Source organism: Micromonas pusilla (genome assembly GCF_000151265.4).
Source record: "Micromonas pusilla CCMP1545 genomic scaffold MICPUCscaffold_6, whole genome shotgun sequence".
In the NCBI taxonomy this organism is placed as follows: domain Eukaryota; kingdom Viridiplantae; phylum Chlorophyta; class Mamiellophyceae; order Mamiellales; family Mamiellaceae; genus Micromonas; species Micromonas pusilla.
Window position 1 is genome coordinate 928354 of NW_003315887.1, and position 19613 is coordinate 947966.

General features: G+C 69.1%; 9 protein-coding genes across 9 annotated transcripts; 2 read left to right on the forward strand and 7 right to left on the reverse strand.

Moving 5' to 3' along the window:
• Positions 1 to 130: 130 nt before the first annotated feature.
• Positions 131 to 1726, forward strand: MICPUCDRAFT_17965 (uncharacterized protein; the record flags this gene model as incomplete). Its single annotated transcript, XM_003059227.1, has 2 exons — positions 131 to 887; positions 1089 to 1726. The coding sequence occupies 2 exons, from the start codon at positions 131 to 133 to the stop codon at positions 1724 to 1726; spliced, it is 1395 nt and encodes a 464-aa protein (XP_003059273.1).
• A 125-nt stretch (positions 1727 to 1851) lies between these two features.
• On the reverse strand, positions 1852 to 2445 carry MICPUCDRAFT_58981 (uncharacterized protein; the record flags this gene model as incomplete). Its single annotated transcript, XM_003059534.1, has 1 exon — positions 1852 to 2445. One exon carries the CDS (start codon positions 2443 to 2445, stop codon positions 1852 to 1854), a length of 594 nt encoding a protein of 197 aa, XP_003059580.1.
• Positions 2446 to 2535: 90 nt separating this feature from the next.
• Positions 2536 to 3303, reverse strand: MICPUCDRAFT_58982 (uncharacterized protein; the record flags this gene model as incomplete). The annotated part of the gene is made up of 1 exon (XM_003059535.1): positions 2536 to 3303. One exon carries the CDS (start codon positions 3301 to 3303, stop codon positions 2536 to 2538), a length of 768 nt encoding a protein of 255 aa, XP_003059581.1.
• Positions 3304 to 3532: 229 nt separating this feature from the next.
• On the reverse strand, positions 3533 to 4468 carry MICPUCDRAFT_58983 (uncharacterized protein; the record flags this gene model as incomplete). The annotated part of the gene is made up of 1 exon (XM_003059536.1): positions 3533 to 4468. The coding sequence occupies one exon, from the start codon at positions 4466 to 4468 to the stop codon at positions 3533 to 3535; it is 936 nt and encodes a 311-aa protein (XP_003059582.1).
• Positions 4469 to 4682: 214 nt separating this feature from the next.
• Positions 4683 to 7140, reverse strand: MICPUCDRAFT_69702 (uncharacterized protein; the record flags this gene model as incomplete). The annotated part of the gene is made up of 4 exons (XM_003059537.1): positions 4683 to 4795; positions 5043 to 5069; positions 6026 to 6101; positions 6285 to 7140. The coding sequence occupies one exon, from the start codon at positions 7138 to 7140 to the stop codon at positions 6592 to 6594; it is 549 nt and encodes a 182-aa protein (XP_003059583.1). The 3' UTR covers positions 4683 to 4795; positions 5043 to 5069; positions 6026 to 6101; positions 6285 to 6591.
• A 2961-nt stretch (positions 7141 to 10101) lies between these two features.
• MICPUCDRAFT_18100 (uncharacterized protein) lies at positions 10102 to 11544 on the reverse strand (the record flags this gene model as incomplete). Its single annotated transcript, XM_003059538.1, has 5 exons — positions 10102 to 10287; positions 10387 to 10479; positions 10558 to 10687; positions 10733 to 10995; positions 11098 to 11544. Coding segments are annotated over 5 exons (1119 nt in total), but the record flags the coding sequence as incomplete, so codon positions are not given.
• Positions 11545 to 12944: 1400 nt separating this feature from the next.
• Positions 12945 to 14507, forward strand: MICPUCDRAFT_58987 (uncharacterized protein; the record flags this gene model as incomplete). The annotated part of the gene is made up of 1 exon (XM_003059228.1): positions 12945 to 14507. One exon carries the CDS (start codon positions 12945 to 12947, stop codon positions 14505 to 14507), a length of 1563 nt encoding a protein of 520 aa, XP_003059274.1.
• Positions 14508 to 14669: 162 nt separating this feature from the next.
• MICPUCDRAFT_5366 (uncharacterized protein) lies at positions 14670 to 15392 on the reverse strand (the record flags this gene model as incomplete). The annotated part of the gene is made up of 1 exon (XM_003059539.1): positions 14670 to 15392. A coding segment is annotated over one exon (723 nt), but the record flags the coding sequence as incomplete, so codon positions are not given.
• A 676-nt stretch (positions 15393 to 16068) lies between these two features.
• Positions 16069 to 19595, reverse strand: MICPUCDRAFT_58989 (uncharacterized protein; the record flags this gene model as incomplete). Its single annotated transcript, XM_003059540.1, has 3 exons — positions 16069 to 18483; positions 18626 to 18929; positions 19129 to 19595. 3 exons carry the CDS (start codon positions 19593 to 19595, stop codon positions 16069 to 16071), a joined length of 3186 nt encoding a protein of 1061 aa, XP_003059586.1.
• Positions 19596 to 19613: the final 18 nt, after the last annotated feature.

Genomic DNA, 19613 nt, shown 5'->3' on the forward strand with positions numbered 1-19613 from the left:
AGGGCGCTCCGCTCGCTGATTGATGTGTCCGTCGAGCTCGTCGCGCGTCGACGTCGGTCGTTCCGAGAGAGTTATCCATCGCTCGCGGCACCGAGACGGCACCGCGCGGGACACGCGCGCGCACGCCGCCATGCTCGCGATATCGCGCGCGAGCGCGCTGAGCCCGACCGCGTCGCGCGCGTCGCGCGGGAGCGAGCCCGCGCGTCGCCGCGTCGCCGTCCCCGCGCGCGCCGCCGCGACCGCGCGACGTCGTCGCGCGATCGCGACGTCGTCGTCGCGCGATCGTCGCGTCGTCGCGCCGCGCGCGTCGTCGTCGTCGTCGTCGTCGTCCTCCTCCTCCTCCTCCTCCGAGGCCGCCGCCGCCGCCGCCGCCGCGGACGACGCGTCGCGCGCGCCCTCGGCGTCCTCGCGGCGCGGCGTCCTCGGCCTCGGCGCGGCCGCGCTCGCGTCGACCGCGGCCGCGCGCGTCCCGCTCGCGTTCGCGGACGACGACGTCGTCGTCGCGTCGCCGTCGCCCGCCGCCGCGCGAGGCGCCGTCCTCGTCACCGGCGCGAACAGCGGCGTCGGCTTCTCCGCCGCGAAGCAGCTCGCGGCGCGAGGCGAGCGCGTCGTCCTCGCGTGCAGGACCGTCGAGAAGGCGAACGTCGCGCGCACGGCGATCCTCGAGAAAGTCCCCGGCGCCGCGATCGACGTCTTGCCAGCCGCGGGGCTCGAGATGGCGGACCTCGCCTCCGTGTCGGACTACGCCAAGGCGTTCAAAGACTCCGGCATCCCGCTGAACGTCCTGGTGTGCAACGCCGGGATCATGGCCGTGCCGCTGGGACACACGAGACAGAACCACGAGATGCACTTCGGCGTCAATCACCTCGCGCACTTTCTCCTGCAAGGTGCGACCGACGACCGACGACCGACGACCGACGACAGCCGGACGCCGGACGGATTCGATCCCCGCGCGACCCGCGACCCGCCCCCTTCGCGCGCTGCGCTGTGCGTCCATCGATCCTCACTCGCGGACGCGCTGCGCTGCTCTCCCCCCCCCAACTCATCGTCGCTCCCTCCGAACCCCGCCCCGCCCCGCCCCGCTGCAGACGCGCTCGTGCCCGCGCTCCGCGACCGCGTCGAACGCGACGGCAAACGCGGCCGCGTCGTCGCGTGCAGCAGCATCGCCAACACCCTCGGCGACCTCGCCGTGGACCTCGACGACCTCGACTGGAACGATCGGACGTACAACGAGTGGACCGCGTACTGCGCGAGCAAGGCGGAGAACGTGCTGATGACGGATCAGCTCGCGATTCGCGAGCCCGGGATCTCGTCGAACGCGTTTCACCCCGGAATCGTGACGACGAACTTGGTGCGGTACATACTCCCGGATCTCACCGCGGAGAACCGCGACCCGGAGGCGGAGGCGCAGACGCGCAACGGGAAGATGCTGAAGAAGATGGGGATACGCGACGCGGACGAGGGCGCCAAGACGCACGTGTGGCTCGCGTCGGACCCGGCGGCGGAGGACGTCAGCGGGGAGTTTTTCATCGACCCGGGGGTGACGTATCCGGGCGCGACGCGGCGGCAGCTCGTGGACGGCGGGGACTGGTTTCTGCTCACGGGGGAGGAGTTCGGGGCGAGGCAGCTCGGGATGCCGGACAAGCTGTTCGAGTGGCGGAACGAGAGGAACGGCGAGGTGTTGTGGGACAAGTCCATGGAGATGATATCGAAGTACCGCGCGTGACGCGACGACTCGGAGGACGCGCGCGGTCGGCTCGAGAAAAGAGAGCTCTCTTATCTTAACCTTATACTCGTCTCGTAGAGAGAAAAAAGAGAAACATCGCGTCGAGAGAACGATCAGCGTCATCGTCACACGATCTCCACCTCGCCCGCGCGGCGCGTGAACGCGAGCGGGTCCAGCGCGCTCGCGAGCATGACTCGGTTGATGGACGTCAGGTCGGGGCGCCCGCCGTCCGCCGGCGCGCGAAACAGATCGCCGCGGTTCGCGACGTGTAACTCCTCCCTCGCCGCCTCTCTCGCCAACCTCGCGGCGGCGTCGACGAGCGCGTCGCGTCCGGACGTCCGCGCGCCGATCCACGAGCCGTACGCGCGGAACGGAAGCGCGCGACGGTCGCGCGGATCGGACGCACGCTCGAACGACGACGCGCGAAGCACGTCCTCCGCGTGAACGGCGTATTTTCTCACCGTCGGAGAGAGCTCTTCGTCTCGTTCTTCCCATCCGCCGACGCGCGGGAGCCACTGCGCGACCCACGCCTCGAGCCCCCACCCGAGGGCGTCGCGCGACACCGCGGGGTTCAGCGCGCGCGCGATCGCGCTCAGGTCCTCGAACTCGGCGTCGATGTCCTCCGCGGCGCCGTCACCGGAAGGACGAATTAAGGCCATCACCGCCCGGTACGCTACGAGACCGCTCGTCGCGTCGGTGCTCGGTCGGCTCGGCGGCATCCTGTAGAAACAATTCGTTTAGTTGCGTCGCACCTAAAAGTGCGACATTGTAATTTAAAATGAAATGTTCGTCAGGGGGTGTCCGGGGTGTCACCCTCGTATCGGACTCGCGTCCGGGTTGATCTTCCACCGCACGCCCAACGGCGCGCCGGTGTGTTCGTCGCGCTCGATCCAATGAGGGTGCACGTCTTTGATCAGCGACGTCGCCTCGGTCGCGAGCGCGGCGCCGACGGAGGTTTCCGCGCCGAACGCGTCGGCGAGCCGAGCGAGCGCGAACACCCACTTGTCGTGGTAGTGAAAGTACATCCCGTCCAGCGCCATCCCGGGGTCGCTCGACGCCGCGGCGAGGGTCTTGCCGATGCGCAAGCCGACGTGTCGCGTCGTCGTCGTCGTCGACGACGACGACGACGACGACGACGCGCCCGGCAGCGCGAACGGCGCGCGCGACGAGAGAGACATCGGGACCTGGCGCGAGGAGGGTTGACCGAGCGTTTCGTGCACCGCGCGCACGAGCGCGAGCGCGGCGGCGAGCGCGTCGTCCCTCCCTCCCGCGTCGCCCATCTCCGCGCGGCGCTCCGCGGCGGAGACGAAGTTCAGGACCGCGAACGCGTCCGTCCACAGGTATCGCCCTCGCCCAGCCTCGGTCCGCGGGAGCGGCGCGGGAGCCCACGAAACGCGCGAGCCGCCGAGCGACGCGCCGGCGCCGGACCAGTCGCCGTAGACGACGCGCATGAGCTTCGTCGCGTCCGCCGCGTCCGCGGGGGCGACGCGCAGCGACGCCGCGCGAGGGAACGCGTCGGGCGTCGCCGCGCGGGCGGGGCAGCGCGAGACCGGCGTCGCGCGGCGGACGAACGCCATGCGCGCGGAGGGAAGTGGAGGTCGCGGCTTCTGTTGTCGTGGAAGGGGTCGTCTCGTCCGAGGGTCCGACGCGAGAGGCTTCTGTTCCCTCGTGCGCACGTCGCGCGCGCTCTGCGTGCGTGCCTATGAGATAGCTAGACTAGACTAGTCTACGTCCGCGGGACGGGCACGCCTCGTCCACACAAGACTGGTCCCCATACGACCGCGTTGGCGTGGTGAACGCCGTTCCTTAAGGACTTTCGTCGTCGTCGTCGTCGGACACCTCCGGAAGCGCCGCTCCCGCGCCCCCCGCGACCATGACGCTCGTGTCGTTGAACGCGCCTCGCCCGTCGAAGCTCCCTGTCGGGTCCACCTCGACCGCGATCCCGCCGCGCTCAACGTCTCCTATCAACCCCGCGGCGGCGAGGACGCGCCTCGGGCGCTTCGGATCGCCGCCGCGCGTCGCCCACCGCTCGACGTACGTTTCAAACGTGTTCCCGCAAAACGAGTGCGCGCGCAACGGCGGTTTCGCTTCCCTCCCCGCGCGTCCCCAGTGCGCCCTCAAGACGTTCTCGTACAGCCACGCCTCGCAGTGCGGCATGAAAAACATCGTCGGCGTCGTCCGAGGCGTCGCGGCGTCGCCCGCGATCGCGTCGGACGCCTCGCGCGTCATCGCGCGGCAGCCGAGGACGCGCGTCAACAGCGCGACGTCGACGGGCGAAAACGCCGGGTCGTAGAGCGCGACGGACGCGCGCGGGACGTCGAAGCGCTCCGCGAGCGCGAGCGCGAGCGCGAGCTGGTACCGCGAGACGAGGCTCGCGCTGGGGGATCCGAGGCCGAGGACGACCACGGCGTCCGGGCGCGGGAACGCGCGGCGGCGCGCGGCGTCGTTCGCGTCGTCGGTCGCGTCAGCGGCGTCGGCGGCGGCGGCGTTAGTAGCGTCGTCGGCGTCGCTCGTCGACGGCTCGAGCGCGCGCAGGAGCGCTGGGAGGAACGGCGCGGCCTCCACCTCTCGCCTCGCGCGCTCGAACGCCGCGGCGGCTCGCTCGGTCGTCATCCCCGGCGCGTCCTCCGCGGCGGTTTGAGCGCCCGCGACGGCCGCGCGCTGGAGCGCCTCGAAGGATCTCCCGCTCATCTTCCGACGCGACTTGGCGCCGACGACCGTCCACTCGTCCGCGTCCGCCATGACGCGCGCGCGACGGACGGCGGCGGCGGCGGCGACGACGACGCGGAGCGGCGCGCGGTGGTCGCTTCCGCGCGACGACGCGCCGCCGCGCGAAGCGGAGTGGTCGCGGTCGGACGCGACGAGTAATCTTTTTGTGGCGCTCGCGCGCTGCTCGCGACGACGTCGTCGACGTCAACGTTTCTGGGAGGCGACGACGACGCCTTCCACAGTCGCCGCGCCGACGCGGTACCGAGCGACGCGATGAACGAAGCGGAGAAGGAGACCGCGGTGGGGACCTTCGTCGCCGTGACCTCGTGCGACGCCGGGACGTCCCGCGCGATCATGGAGGTGCGTCCGAGTCCGCGTCCCCGACGACGCGACGCGTCGCCTTCCTCCCGTAGCAGTCGCGGTGGATGACGTTTAGACGCGGACGACGTTCGGACGGGTCCCTCCCGATCCCTCCTCGCGTCTCGGCGTCGCGCCCCGCGATCGGCGCGGCGTCGAAGGCAGCCGACGCGCTTCAGACGCCGCCTTCCCACCCCGACTGAGCCCCCCCCCCCCGCTCGCCCTCCGTTCGCGCGCCGTCCGCGCGCAGCAATACAAGTGGGATCTCGATCGATCCGTCGACGCCTTCTTCGACGGCAGCTGGCAGAACGCGCTGATCGACGCGCAGGAAGCGAAGGATCTCGCCGCGTCCGGGGCGTCGCCGCCGTCGCCCCCGGTCGCGACCGTCGGCGTCGGTCTGAATCTGAACGACCCGGTGATCGACCTCGGCGACGACGACGCGGACGAGGATCCGGACTACGCGCCGTCGCCGCCGGGATTCGAACGCGTCGTCGCGGACGGCGGCGGCGCCGCGAGGCGACCTCTGGGCGACATCGGCGGCGGCGGGCGGGACTTCCACTACGTCGTCGTCGACGAAGACGACATGGAAGACCAGATGATGAACAGCGCGATCGCGGCGTCGATGGACGCCGGCGTCATCACCATCGACGACGACGGCGACGCGGCGGCGGCGGCGAAATCGCCGCATCAGATGGACCACCGCCCGCCGCCGCTCGCGTTCGGCGGCCGCGGCATCGGCATCGGCATCGACGGGATGGGCGGCGCGGGCGGCGCGGGGGGCGATTTCGAACTCCCCGACGGGATCGATCGCGAGGAGGCGCGGATGATCGAGGCGGCGATGCTCGGCGTGCCGTACGAGCCCCCTGCGCATCGGCTGGGGGTCTCGGGCGGCGGCGGCGGCGGCGGCGGCGGCGGCGACCGCGGGTTGCTCAACGCCGGGGGCGTCCCCGCGCCCGCGGAGGTGATGGAAGCGCGGTTGATACAGAACGAGACGGACTACGCGTACGAAGAGTCGCTGCGGATGGACCGCGCGAAGGAGGCGGCGGCGAGGGCGAAGCGTGAAGAGGAGGCGCGCGCGGAGAGGGCGGCGGCGGAGGCGGCGGCGGCGGCGGCGGCGGCGGCGAAAGCGGAGGCGGAGATGAGAGACGCCGCGGTCGCCGCGGCGTCGAGCGCGCTGCCGGACGAGCCCGCGGCCGGGGGCGACGGCGTCGTCGACGTCGCGATACGGCTGCCGTCGGGCGGGCGGGTCAGGCGGCGGTTTCTGCGAACGCACGCGTTGTCCGCCGTCTTTTCGTTTCTCATCGCGGAGGTGCGTCCCTTACACTGGTCCCCATGCGACCGCGTCGGCGTGGTGAACGCCGATCCTTAAGGACTTTTCCCGGCGTGTCTCTCCGCCCACCCCTCGCTTTGAATCCCCGCCCTCGACGCCTTTCACCTTCAACTGACGCCTTTGAACTCCACCCCGACGTTCGCTCGTATGGAACGACCGGAGGGGCACCTCGAGCACGGGTCGTTCAAGCTCGCGAGGCAGTTCCCGCGGGGGACGTTCACGGAGGACGGGGAGGGGGGGAAGACGCTGGAGGAGTTGGGGCTGACGCAGAGGCAAGAGGCGCTGTTCGTGGAGAGCACCTCGGGGTGACGCGCGGCGCGGCGCGGCGAGGCGAGCGACGGAGGAGGAAGAGAAGAACCGGACGCACGAAGAACGAATCCGACGCTCGTTGAAATCGACGAGCGACGAAGCGACGAGACGACGCGTGAAAAGCGCATACTGTATTGTCTTCCTACGACGCATCGCTCGCTCACTTCTCGCGGCGTAACTTGGTCCCGAACACCTCGAGATCGCCGATGAAGTATCCGTCCTCGTGCGCGGAGGCGTCGGAAATCGTCGGCGCGACGCACCCCGCCGGGACGGGATCCCCCGGCGTCCACTTCCCGCCGCCCGTCGCTCTCCAAAACGCGTGAAAGTCGTGCACCCACCTCACGAGCGTGCTGAGCTTCATCGGCTTCTGTAACACCCCGTTGAACCCAGCTTTCTGGTACTTTGACTTATCGCTCATCGCGGCGTTCCCGGTCGTCGCGACGACGAGCTGACTCCATCGTTCTCCCCCGTCGGGGTCGTCCCCCGCGCTCGCCTCGTGCCGCCGCGTCTCTTCCACGGCGGCGCTGCCGTTCATGTGCCGCATGTTCTCGTCCAGGAGCACGACGTCGTAGCGCTTGGACTCGTTCAGAAGCAGTCGCACGACGTCCTGGCCGTCCTCGCCCGTGGTGACGTCGTCGCCGTTCTTCACGAACGCGCGCTTGAGAATCTTCACGTTGACGACGTCGTCGTCCACGATGAGGACGCTCATGGGCTTTTGTCCGTGCGTTCGCTGCGACTGCGATTGCGGTTGCGGTTGCGGTCGCGAGGACGTCTGCGGTTGCGAAGCCGTCGGCGCCGGCGTCGGAATCGACGGCGACGAATCGTCCGCGATCGCCGCCGCGAACGCGAGGCGATCCGCGAGGGACGCCTTCAAGGGCGATTCGTCTCGCGTGAACCGCGGCGGCGACGACGACGCGCGCGCCGCGCTCGACGGCGTCGGTCCGCGCGCGAGCGGCGACGGCGACGGCGACGGAAACCCCCCGATTCCCCCGATCGCGTCGCGCGCCGGGGAAGGAATCCCGCTCTCGGACGCGTACAGACGCAGCGCGCGAGCGATCGCGTCCTCCGTGGCGCGCGCCAACGCCGGGCCGACGCCGTCGACGCCGCACGCCGCGCCGCCCCAGTGTTGCCGCGTCTCCTCGCCCACGCTGACGTCCGCGAGCACCGCGACGGACGTCTCGCCGATTTGCTCGCGCACGACGTGAACCTTCCACGCGGCGGCGGCGGCGGACGAGGAGGGCGACGTTTGAAAAAAACTCGGCGGCGGCGACGCGTCCGCGGGGTGCTCCACCTCCACCTCGCGGCCGTCCGGTGTGACGAGCACGCTTCGCCGCGAGAACGGCCGCGGGAGAATATCTCTCGGCTGCCGTTGCCGCGGCTCGCGCGTCGTCGTCGTCGTCGTCGTCGCCGCCGCCGCGTCGTCGTCGTCGTCGCGCGAATCCGTCACCGGCACCGACGCGACGTTCGGGCCGTCGATGAAGCTCGCCCTTCGCGATCTCGCCGCCGACGCGTCCGCCGCATCGAAGACGAGGCTCTCGCGCCGCGACTTCGTCCCCGCGCTCGCGCCTGACCGCATCGACGACGCGTCCGCCGGGTCCGGCTCCACGGCGTCGAGCGACAGCTCTAACACGAACGTCGACCCCTCGCCCGGGACGGACATGCAGTGAATCTGGCCGTGCATTAGCTCCGCGAGGGAGCGGCAAATCGTCAGCCCGAGCCCGCTGCCGCCGTACTTGTCCACCTTGTGATTCGCCATGCTGAACCGGTCGAAGATGTTCTCCATCGTCTGCTTCGACATCCCCTGACCGGTGTCGATCACCTTGAAGAAGCACGTGATGGGCTCGTCATCCGCGTCTACTCTCGCGTCGCACGTCACCTCCACGGTAACGACGCCCTCCGTCGTGAACTTGACCGCGTTCCAACAAAAGTTGGTCAAGACTTGCTGGATCCGACCCGCGTCGCCGACGAGCGCGACGTCCGCGAGGAGCGGCGATACGGAGGTCACGAACCGCAGGTTTTTCGCGCGCGCCGCCGCGTTCACTTGCACGCCGACGCTCCGTAACATCCGACGGACGCTGAACGGCGCGAGCGTCAGCACGAGCTTCCCTTCCTCGAGCTTGTCGAGATCGAGCATGTCGTCCACGGTTCTCCGGAGTTGATCGGAGCACGCGAGCGTCGTGAGCACGAGCTCCTCGACCTCGTTGTAGTGCGCGTCGTCGACGCCGCCGCTCTCGCCGCGGTTCGCCCGCGCGCGCTGAATGATCGGCATCATCTCGTTGATCGCCTCGACGGACGCGAGGATGCCGTTCACGGGATTTCGAATTTCGTGCGACATGAACGCGATGTGGCGCGACTTGGCGTCCGACGCCGCCTCCGCGGCGTGTTGCACGCTCAGCGCCTTCTCCATCGCGCGAGGCATGGACATGTCCATGAAGAAGATGAACGCACCGTCGCTCTCGGGGCGCGCGAGGAAGAACACGAGCACCTCCATCGCCGCGGGGGCGGATATCGCGGAGGAGGACGTCGCGGGGCCCGCGGCGGGCGAGCGCTTGCCGCCGCCCGCCGCGGCGCCGCCGGTCGAGTTCGAAGCCTTGAGAAACCGCACGAGCGCGTGCTCGTTCAGCGCGCTCGTGAGTCGGCGGTCTAAGACGCCGCCGCCGGCGGCGTGCATCGTCGTCGACGTGGACCCGTCGCCGGTATCGGTTTCGGTTTCGGTTTCGGACGTCGCCGCGGACGACTCCCCGGTCGCCGGAAGCTCCTCTCTCATCAGGCGCGCGCCGACGCCGTCGACGCCGAGCTCGCCGTTCGCGTCGCCGTCTAGCACCTGCACGAGTCTCGCCTGTACTTCCGTCATCGGGTCCGCGTTCGCGGCGCCGTTCGGGAGGACGTGCAGCGCGCCTTTCGTGCCCAAAACTTCCCCCGCGAAGAGTTTCCCGAGCGCGTCCGCGCGACGCAAACCGGTGGCGAACTCCATCCTCTCGTTCCACTGATCGACTCGCCCCTCGCCGTCGACGCTCGCGGCGGCGATCATGACGTCGCTCATCACCTCGCTCACGTCCAGATCCTTCTCCGGCTTCGACCCGGACTCGAAAGCGGCGAGCGTCAGGTCCCGCATCGCGGTACGATGCGTCGTCATGTCGCGTCCGGTGAGGACGATCGCGGACGTCTCCGCGGACGCGTTCCACACCAGCTTCGCGAACAACAAGATGGCGAGATACCGCGGCTTCGGGCTGTTCCTCGACGTCGCGCGCTTCCTCGCCTCCATCAGATCCCCCGCGCTTCTCGCGAGCTTGAACTGCACCGCGAACGGCCTCGGCTCGACGAGCTCCTTGAACGCGTTCCGCAGCGTCACGTCCAGGAAGTTCGCGCTGTTGGGCTCGAGAAACTCGGATATCTTGTGCCCCACCGCGCTTCTGCTGGCGCCGACGAGGACGCTCGCGGCGAACTTGTTGTGCTCCGTGACGGTCATGCTCGCGTCCACCTTGATCACGGGCACGTCCGCCGTGCCGATGATCGTTCGCAGCTCCTCCGCGGCGGCGTTCGAGGCGTCGCTCTCGTCGATCGACGCCCGTCTCGCGCCCCCGCTCGCGTTTCCGCCGGCGCGACACGCGGCGATGGTGTCGCGGAATAGGAGCTGCATCGCCGCCGCGGACGCCTTCTCGTGCGGCCGCCACGGCTCGCTCTGCGCGGTGAGCGTCTCCTTGATCGCCCTGAACGACTCCCGCGGGGTCATCTCCACGCCCTTGTGGTACGCCTGCGGCGCGTCCTTGTCCCCAGCCCACGTGTTCTCCTTGATGTACTCGCCTCGGAACCACGCGAGCACCGCCGGAGATATATTCGTCGCCGCGGGCGCGCCCTTGAGCTTCGTCTTGCGGTTCGCGTCGTCCCCGCCCCCGGCGGCGGACTCGCCGTTGTACGTCGGCAACACGAGCGGCGCGACGTCGACGACGACGACGCCGCTCGCGGTGGCTTTCAGCGCCTCCGCGTTCGGCATCCCCTCTCTGGACAGGCAGTCCGTCGACCACATCCCGCCGAGCGGCAGCCTCCTCTTCGTGGAGTACACGATCGCTTCTTTCCCGCCGTCCAGACCCTCGAGGTCCTGCGCGGCGTCTTTGCTCTGTAAGACCCACGCCACGATGGCTGCGATCTCGTCGTCCGGAGGGCACTCGCCGGCGTGGAAGATCGTGTCGCCGATGATCATCGCCGCCCCGGACGCGTTCGCGACTTTGAACAGCGCGCTCGAGCCGGGTTCCATGCTCATGACGGACGAGAATATCTGCGGCGTGAGCTCGGCGTTGAACCCGGTCATCTCCTCGACGTACTTCAACGACTTGCAGATCGTGCCCTGGTGCGACAGAAGCGACGACTCGATCTTCGCCTGCTCCGATTGAAGTATCCTCGACAGCTGCAGCGAAAACACGCGGACTAAAAACTCCGCGGCGGAGCGCTGGTAGTACGCCACCCTGTGCGGGCCCTGGTAGTGATGACACACGATAAGCCCCCAGAGTTTCTCCTGCGGCGGCGATTGCGAGCCGCCGTCGTCGTCGCCGCCGCCGTCCCAACTCTCTCGGTCGGCCGCCGACGTCGAAACGCCGCGCGAGCGCCGCCGCCGCTGTCGGCTCTCGTCCGACGCCGCGTCTCGCATGGCGCTCCTCGGCGCCGTGACGACGACGGACACGACGAGCGTCGCCTTCACGCCCATGTTCGACAGGTACTGCGCGTGGCACCCGCTTATCCCGCGGAGCTGCGAGTCCGACAGGAGGATGTCGTCCGGCGTGCGCTTGCACTGCCTCACCTTCGACGCCGGCCCCGAGACGTCCGCGATCATCCGGCTGCGCATGGACATGAAAATTTTTCTGTTCGCCTGCGGTATGTCCGTCGCGGGAAAGTGCAGCCCCTTGAACGCGTCGCGCGCGTGCTGCGACGTGCTCTCCGCGACGACCTCGCCGTGGTCGTCCTCGTGGAAGCGGTACAGCATCACGCGGTCGTACCCGAGCAGCGCGCGCAGTTCGTCCGTCACGGATTGAAAGTACGCCCCCTTCTCGAACGCGTCTTGCACGTGCGACACCGCGCGTTTCACCGACGACTGCGCGCGCAGCGCACCCTCGAGCATCTCGTCTCCGTCCGCGTCCACGGGCTCGAGGTCGATCACGATCCCCTCCTCGGTCGCGTGCGCGATCGCGTACATCTTATCGTCCGGTTTCCTCGCGAGCGCGACGATGACGGGCGCGTTGGTCGCGAGGTCCGCTGAGGGTCGTTCCGTGCGAAGCGAAGAAGTCGGGGCGGAGTCAGGGGTGCGTCAGACTTGGGAGTCGAAAGGCGTCGCGTAGGTGTGTCGGGATCGAAACCGAGGCGCGGGCGGAGAGATGCGCCCGCCGGGAGAGAAAGTCCTTAAGAAACGGCGTTCGCCGCGCGAACGCGGTCGTATGGGGACCAGTGCGAGGGATACGCGCCCGAGCCCAACGCGCGCGTCAACCCCGGCAGCGACTTGGCCGCGAACGGCGTCGATCCCTCCTCGAAGACGTTGCCGTCGAGCAGCTCGTCGCACGGCACCCCGAGCACCTCGGCGCAGTTCGTCGACGCCGCGAGGATCGTCCCCGCGGTCGCCGCGCATCGCGCGGCGCTCGCCTCGGACGCGACGAGGAGGACGACTCCGAAGGACTGAGGGCCGTTCCATACAAAAACAGTTCTCCGGTCAGTTGAAAGGGGACGCGATCAAATGTTGAAACCGGGCGATGGGTGAAAAACTTTTGTATAGAACGCACCTGAATCTGTCCGGGGCGGTTGACCCTGCGCGCGTACGACGCGAGCGCGTCCTCGTCCGCGGGGAGGCCGCGCGTTCGGTCTCCCGGGGGTTTATCTCGCATCAGCTTCGCGTTCTGTGGGCGGAGAGCGAGAGAGAGAGAGAGAGACGAAGACGAATGAACGGGCGGTGAGCTCGAGATTCGACGAGAAATAACAACGGCGAACGGGGATAGGGTTGGTTTTTCCGACGCGAGCGGAGGGGTCGCCGCGAGGGGACGCGCGACGTGCCTGGGCGTATCCGTAGTCCCCTCGCGACCGCGCGGCGGAGTCGTCGCTCCCCGCGGCGGCGACGAACGCGTCGTTGAGCGCGGCGTCGGCGTCGAGCTGGCGATCGCGGCGCTCGCGCTCGCGCGCGTCCTCCCCGGGCGGCATCGTCGCGAATCTCTACAGTAGTGGTGGGCGTCGCTCTCGGCGGCAGACGTCGGATGCCGCGGACGCCGCGTCCCGTCGGTCCGCGGGCGTCGTCGCCCGGCGCGCGGGGAGACGCGCGCGAGGGCGAGGAGGAAGACGCGCGCGGGTCGGGATCCGTCGACGTCCGCGACGCCGGTGCCCTCGCTCGGGGCGCGCGCGGAATGCGGCGAACGACACGACGAGCGCTCTTCTTCGAGAGTGCGAGTGCGCGCTTCCTTTCTTCGCCGCGTCGAGTTCAAATTGCCCCAGACAGAGGTCTGTCGCGCGTCGGACGCCCTCCCCGCGGTCGTCGTCGCGATGGCGCTCGCGTCGAACGACAACAGCTACCTGAAGGAGTACGTCCGCCGGCAGGACTACCGCCTCTCCCCCGAGGAGCGCGGGAGGAGCCGGGACCCGCGCGCGGGGAAGCTCCTGACGGATCGGAACGAGTACGTCTCGTGGCTCGAATCTCAGCTCGACGCGGTGACGCAGGCGTGCCTCGTTGCGCAGTCGTTCGACGAGCGCATCACCGCGCTCGGGACGAGCGCGTGCGTCGCGGACGAGAAGATGCTGAACCTCGCGAGGCTCATCAAGTGCTCGCAGTCCGTCGCGGAGGAGCAAGAGAGCGCGTACCACGACGCGATGGTGAAAGTCAGCGAGCGCGTCACCGCGACCGAGCGCGCGGTGCACGCGCTGACGCACGCGGAGGAGAGGCGCGTTCTCATGGCGCGGAAGATGCTCGACGGGAAGGGACTCAAAGGCGGCGACGGCGCCGGCGGCGTGATCGGCGGCGCGATGGACGACGGCGGCGGGATGATGCGCGGAGGAGGAGGCGCGATGGCGATCGGCGTCCTCGACGCGCAGTTTCGAGTTTGGGCGTCCGCGCACGAGCGCTCCGTGGACGCGCGCATCGACGCCGCGGAGCAGCGTCTCGCCGCGCGCGTGGACACCGCGACCGCGAACGTCCTCGACGCGCTCCGCGCGACGGAGCAGCGTCTGAAGGACGCCGCGCCTCGGCTCGCGGAGGAGGCGACGCGACGCGTGTGGGGCGCGGGGCCGGAACGCGGCGCGTTTCCGACGGGCGGCGTCGCCGGCGTCGACGCGCTGCGACACGTCGTAGACCGCGTCGAGGCCCTGGAAGCGATGGAAGCGAAGCTGAAGAGAGAGCTCAGGGTCGCGATGGAACGCGCGGAGGACGCCGCGGACGAGGCGAGACGGTTCGCGAGCAGAGAACGGTGGGGCGGCGGCGGCGGCGGACGGAGCGGCGCGGCGGCGGGGGGGAGCGACGAATACGCCTTCGACCGCGCCGGCGCGGGCGCGGGTCCCGGTCCCGGTCCCGGTCCCGGTCCCGGTCCGTCCGCGCCGCCGGTCGCGCCCGTCTCGAGCGGCGTCGAACGTGGGGACGCGTTCGGGGGATTCTGGGGGAGTCAGACGTCGTCGCAGGAGAAGGACGACGACGACGCGAAGGAGGCGATCGCGCGGAGCGTCGAGGCGACGAGCCTCGGGTTTCAACGCCTCGGGTCGCAGTTCGATAGCCTCGCGGAGCGGCTCGAGGCGAACGACCGGCACACCGCGATGCTCGCGAAGTTGATCGAGTCGATGCAGGTGAACCAGCGTGCGGCGGGGGCGGAAGGTGGGGGACAGAGGGACGACGCGTCGCCGTCGAGGGTGCCGGCGGTCGCGGCGGCGGCGGCGGCGGCGGCGGCGGCGGCGGCGGCGGCGGCGGCGCGGTCGACGCCCGCGGAGTTGACGCCCCAGCGCGCGGCCGCGACGGACGACGACGAGGAGGAGAGACGGTTGGAGGCGGAGTCGAGGCGCGGGAAGCTCGCGGATTTGTACGAGCGGCTCGAGGGCTTAGCGTCCCCGGTCTCGAACAAGTGAGGAGACCTCTTTCGGCGGCGACGCGCGGACTCGGGCCAGTTTTCGATCAGTTTTCGACGTGCGCGTTCTCGACTAGCTAGTCTATGGGTACCCGTACATCGGCATGGACGCCGGCGGCCAGCACGTCCTCCGCGCCGCGTCGACCCCTCCATCCTTCGCGATGATCTTCACCTCGAACAGCGCGTTCCAGTTCTTCCCGGTGACGAACACGCGGTCGCCGTCGGCGTCGTAAGCGACGCCGTTCATCACCCCGGCTTCGACGCTCGACCCGGCCGGGAGTTTCGACTTCAGGTCGTTGAAAACGATCCATCCGACGACGGCGCCGGTGCTCGGGTTCACGCGCGCGACGCACGGGCGCTCGAGGACGTTCGCCCACACTTCGTCCCGCACCGTCTCGAGCTCGTTCGCGAACCGAATCGCGCGGTCGCCGTCTTTGATCGTCGTCGACTTAATCGTCGTCGTCGTCGTCGCGCCGCCGCCGCCGCCGCCCCCCCCCGTGGTCTTCAAAAACTTCAACGCGTCGCTCGCGTCCGTCGCGATCAACGTCCCGTCGCCCGCGGGGTCGTTCGTCAGCCCCCACCCGTCGCTCAGAGACGTTCGAAACGTCCCGGTCACGTTCAGCGTGTCCGGGTCGAGGAGATATCCCAGCGGCGACCTCCACGTCAGCACCGCGATCTTCCCGTCGCCGTCCACCGCGAGCCCTTCCGCGAAGCTCCGCGTCGGCAGCGTCGTCTTCTTCCTCACCGCGCCCGTCTTAAGGTCCACGACGCGCACGGTGGACGGCCCGCCGACGCTCCCGGTGCTCTCGTACAGCGCGTCCGGCGCGGCGTACGTCAAGCCTTGCGTGAACGCGTTCTCGTCGTGCGGATGCGCGCGCACGATCTCGTAGGCGTACACGACGGGGGGTTCGCCCGCGCGCACCGTCGGGAACGGCGTGCGGTCGTCCTTCTTCGCCGCCGTCGCGGGGCGCGGCGTCTCGATCGTCGCGTCCTTAAACGCCGCGGTCGGGCGCGGCGCCTCGATCGCGGAGGAGCGGGAGGGCGACGACTGCGCCCTGACGGTGGACGACGACGCGTCGACGACGGGCGACGCGACGCCCTCGGTCGCGAGCGCGGCGCCTCCGCGGCTCGCGGCGTCGCCGATCCCGGGCGCGCCGCCCTGCATGACGCCCGTCCCCACGAGCGCGGCCAGGACGACGACCGCGAGGAGGACGAGCGCGGTCGCGATGCTCGCGCGGAACTTCTTGATCCTCGACTCGGGCGGCGCCATGAGGCCCGCGTTCTCGTCGTTCTGCGCGGTGCCGAGCGCGCGGCCGCGCATGCGAAGCCCGCGTCTCGGCGCCGTCGCGTTCGTCGTATCGGTGCCTCTGCCAGACACCCCACGTCGCATGCGACGGATTCGGCCTTCTCCTCGAGAGATCGACCCGACGGTCGCGCGCGCGCGGCGGAACTGCCGAGGCGCGGCGAGGTCTGGTCGAAGGCGTGTCGTTTGGTTTCTGTTCGAGAACGCAATATATATCGTCAACTCATTATTAAAATCTCGCTCGCTCATCATCAGCTCGTCACTTCTTCGGCTGCGGCGCGACGACGTTTAAGATCTTCCCCGGGACGTAGATGATCTTCTTGATCCCGGACTCGTCCCCGATGAACTTCGCGATGTTCTCCTGCGCCATAGCGAGCGCCATCGCGTCCTCTCGCGTGCTGTCGGCGGTGACCTCGATCTTCCCGCGCATCTTCCCGTTAACTTGCACCGCCATCGTGACGACATCCTCCACGAGCAAGCTCTCGTCCGCGACCGGCCACGTCTCGTACGCGTTCGAGCCCTCGTTCCCGAGCTTTGTCCAGAGCTCCTCGGAGAGATGCGGGGCGTACGGCGACAGCAAGAGCGCGAACGGCCTCAAGCACTCCCTCGGTTTCTTCTCCCATTTCGTCGCCGCGTTGGTAAACTCCATCATCGCCGCGATGGCGGTGTTAAACCGCATCCCTTCCGTCTCCTCCGTCACCTTCGCGACGCACTTGTTAATCTCCTTCAGCTGCGCCTCGTCCGCGGACTCGTCGGAGATGTCCCCGTCGAACAGCCGATGCGCGCGCGCGAGGAACCGCGAGCATCCCTCCACGCCCTTCGTCTGCCACACCTTGGTCTCCCGCAGAGGCCCCATGAACATCTCGTACAGGCGGAGCGAATCCGCGCCGTACGCGTCGACGATATCGTCCGGGTTGACGACGTTCCCGCGCGATTTGGACATCTTGTGCGCGCGCGCGTTCACCTTGATCTTCTCGTCCGCCGCGAGGACGAACCCGTCGCCCTTCTTCGCGACGTCCTCCGCGTTAATTTTCACGGCGTCCAGCCCCTCCGTCTGTAGCGCGCCCTTGGCGCTGACGTACTTCCCCTCCGCGTCCACGAACGCGGTGTACTCCACCTCGCCCAAGATCATCCCTTGCGACACCAGCCGCTGGAACGGCTCCTTGGTGCTCACGGCGCCGATGTCGTACAGCACCTTGTGCCAGAACCGCGCGTAGAGAAGATGCAGCACCGCGTGCTCGGCGCCTCCGACGTAGAGGTCGACGGGCATCCAGTACTTCTCCAAGTCGCCGTCGATCATCGCGTTCTCGTTCTTGGGGTCGATGAAGCGGAGGTAGTACCAGCACGAGCCCGCCCACTGCGGCATCGTGTTCGTCTCGCGGCGCGCGGGGCCGCCGCCGAGAGGGTCCACGGTGGCGACCCAGTCTTCGATATTCGCGAGCGGGCCCTCGCCGCTTCCGCTCGGCTTGAAGTTATCCGTGTCCGGCAACGTCAAAGGGAGCTCGCTCTCCGGGACCGCGACGGGGACATCCGACCCCTCCGGGTACACCACCGGGAACGGCTCGCCCCAGTACCGCTGCCGCGCGAAGAGCCAGTCGCGAAGCTTGAAGTTGACCTTCTTCTCTCCGACGCCGTTGGCCGTCAGCCACGCCGTCACCTTTTCGCCCGCTGTCGCGTCGTCCAAGCCGTTCACGTCCAGCGCGTCGCACGCGCTGTTGATCATCGTCCCGGCGCCGCTGTAGCACGCGTCGGCGTCCGTGTTATTCTCGTCACCGGGCGGGGCCACGACCTGGACGATCGGCAGATCGAACGTCTCCGCGAACTCTTTATCTCGGTCGTCGTGCGCGGGCACCGCCATGATGGCGCCCGTGCCGTACGTCCCCAACACGTAGTCCGCGACCCACACCGGGACGTCCGCGCCCGTCAGCGGGTGCTTCGCGTGCGACCCGGTGAACACGCCGGTTTTCTCTTTCGCGAGCTCGGTGCGCTCCAGGTCGCTCTTCCGCGACGCCGCGTCTACGTACGCGTCCACCGCGGCTTTTTGCTCAGCCGTCGACAACGCGCCGACGAGGGGGTGCTCCGGCGCGACGACGAGGTACGTCGCCCCGAACAGCGTGTCCGGGCGCGTCGTGTACACCTCAAGCTTGTTTTCGTCGCCCGTGACGCCCGGGACCTCGAACGCGAGCTGCGCGCCCTCGCTTCGACCGATCCAGTTCCGCTGCATCTCTTTGATGCTCTCCGGCCAGTCCAGGTCGTCGAGGTCGCTGATGAGGGTCGTTCCGTACGAAGCGAAGAAGTCGGGGTGGAGTTGAAAGGCGTCAGGCGGAGTTGAAAGGCGTCGATGGCGGTGATTCAACGCGAGGAATGGGCGGAGAGAAACGCCGGCAAAAGTCCTTAAGGAACGGCGTTCACCACGCGAACGCGGTCGTATGGGGACCAGTGTGAGGACGACGCGCCTCAGCAGGCGGTCGCCGTACGCGGTGATCTTCAGCATCCACTGCTTCATCGGCTTGCGAATCACTGGGTGGTTCCCGCGCTCGGACAGCCCGTCGATCACCTCCTCGTTCGCGAGCACCGTGCCGAGCGCGGGGCACCAGTTCACGGGCACCTCCGCGCGGTACGCCAGACCCTTCTCCAGCAGCTTCAAAAAGATCCACTGCGTCCACTTGTAGTACTGCGGGCCATTCCATACAAAGCGATGTCGGGGTGGAGTTGAAAGGCGTCAGTTGGAGTTGAAAGGCGTCGAGGACGGGGATTGAAAGCGAGGGATGGGCGGAGAGAGACGCCGGGCAAAGTCCTTAAGGATCGGCGTTTACCACGCCAACGCTGTCGTATGGGAACCAGTGTATAGAACGCACCTGCGGCTCGCACGTCGCCACCTCGCGGTCCCAGTCGTACGAGAACCCCAGCGACTGGAGCTGCTCGCGGAACCGCGCGACGTTCGCGACGGTCGTATCGCGCGGGTGCGTCCCGGTCTCGATCGCGTACTGCTCCGCGGGCAGCCCGAACGCGTCCCAGCCCATCGGGTGCAGGACGTTGTGCCCGGTCATGCGTTTGTACCGCGCCACGATATCCGTCGCGGTGTATCCCTCGGGGTGCCCGACGTGAAGCCCGGCGCCGCTGATGGAGTGGGAGGAGGAAGGGGGGGGGGGGAGGACGAGCGCGTCAGGGGGGCGCGTAGAAGGAAGGGAGGAGGGAGGGGATGATCGCGCCCATCGTTCGAACGGTGGATGGATAGATCGTTCGATCGGTCGATCGATCGTTCGATCGATCTGAGGGTTTAGGGTTGAGGTGGGCGAGCGCGGGGACGCGACGCGACGCCGCGACGACGCGCCTGGGGTACGGGAACATGTCCAGCGCGTAGAACTTCGGCTTCGTCGTGTCGATCTGGTCCGGGGTCTTGAACGTCTTGTTCTCCGCCCAGTGCTTCTGCCATCTCGCCTCGATGTCCGCGAACGGGTACCCGCCCGATCGCGCGGCGGTCGATTCCGCGTCGGAGGAGGTCTCCGCGACGTCGGACGCGACGGCGTCGCGCGCGGACGACGACGACGCGCCGCGCGAGGACGACGACGCGACGACGCGCGCCGCCGCGCGCTTCGGCGCGACGGCGGGGCGCGCGCATCGCGACCACGTCGCGAGCGCGAGGGAGCCGAGGCGCGCGCGCGAGGACATGGACGCGACGCGCGTCGTCGTCGTCGTCGCGCGCGCGGAGGCGGAGGATCGCGGCGCTCGCGCGGCGACGGCGGCGACCGCGGTCGATGGACGCGCGGGAAGACGCAGCGCCATGCGCGAACGAGCGAGCGG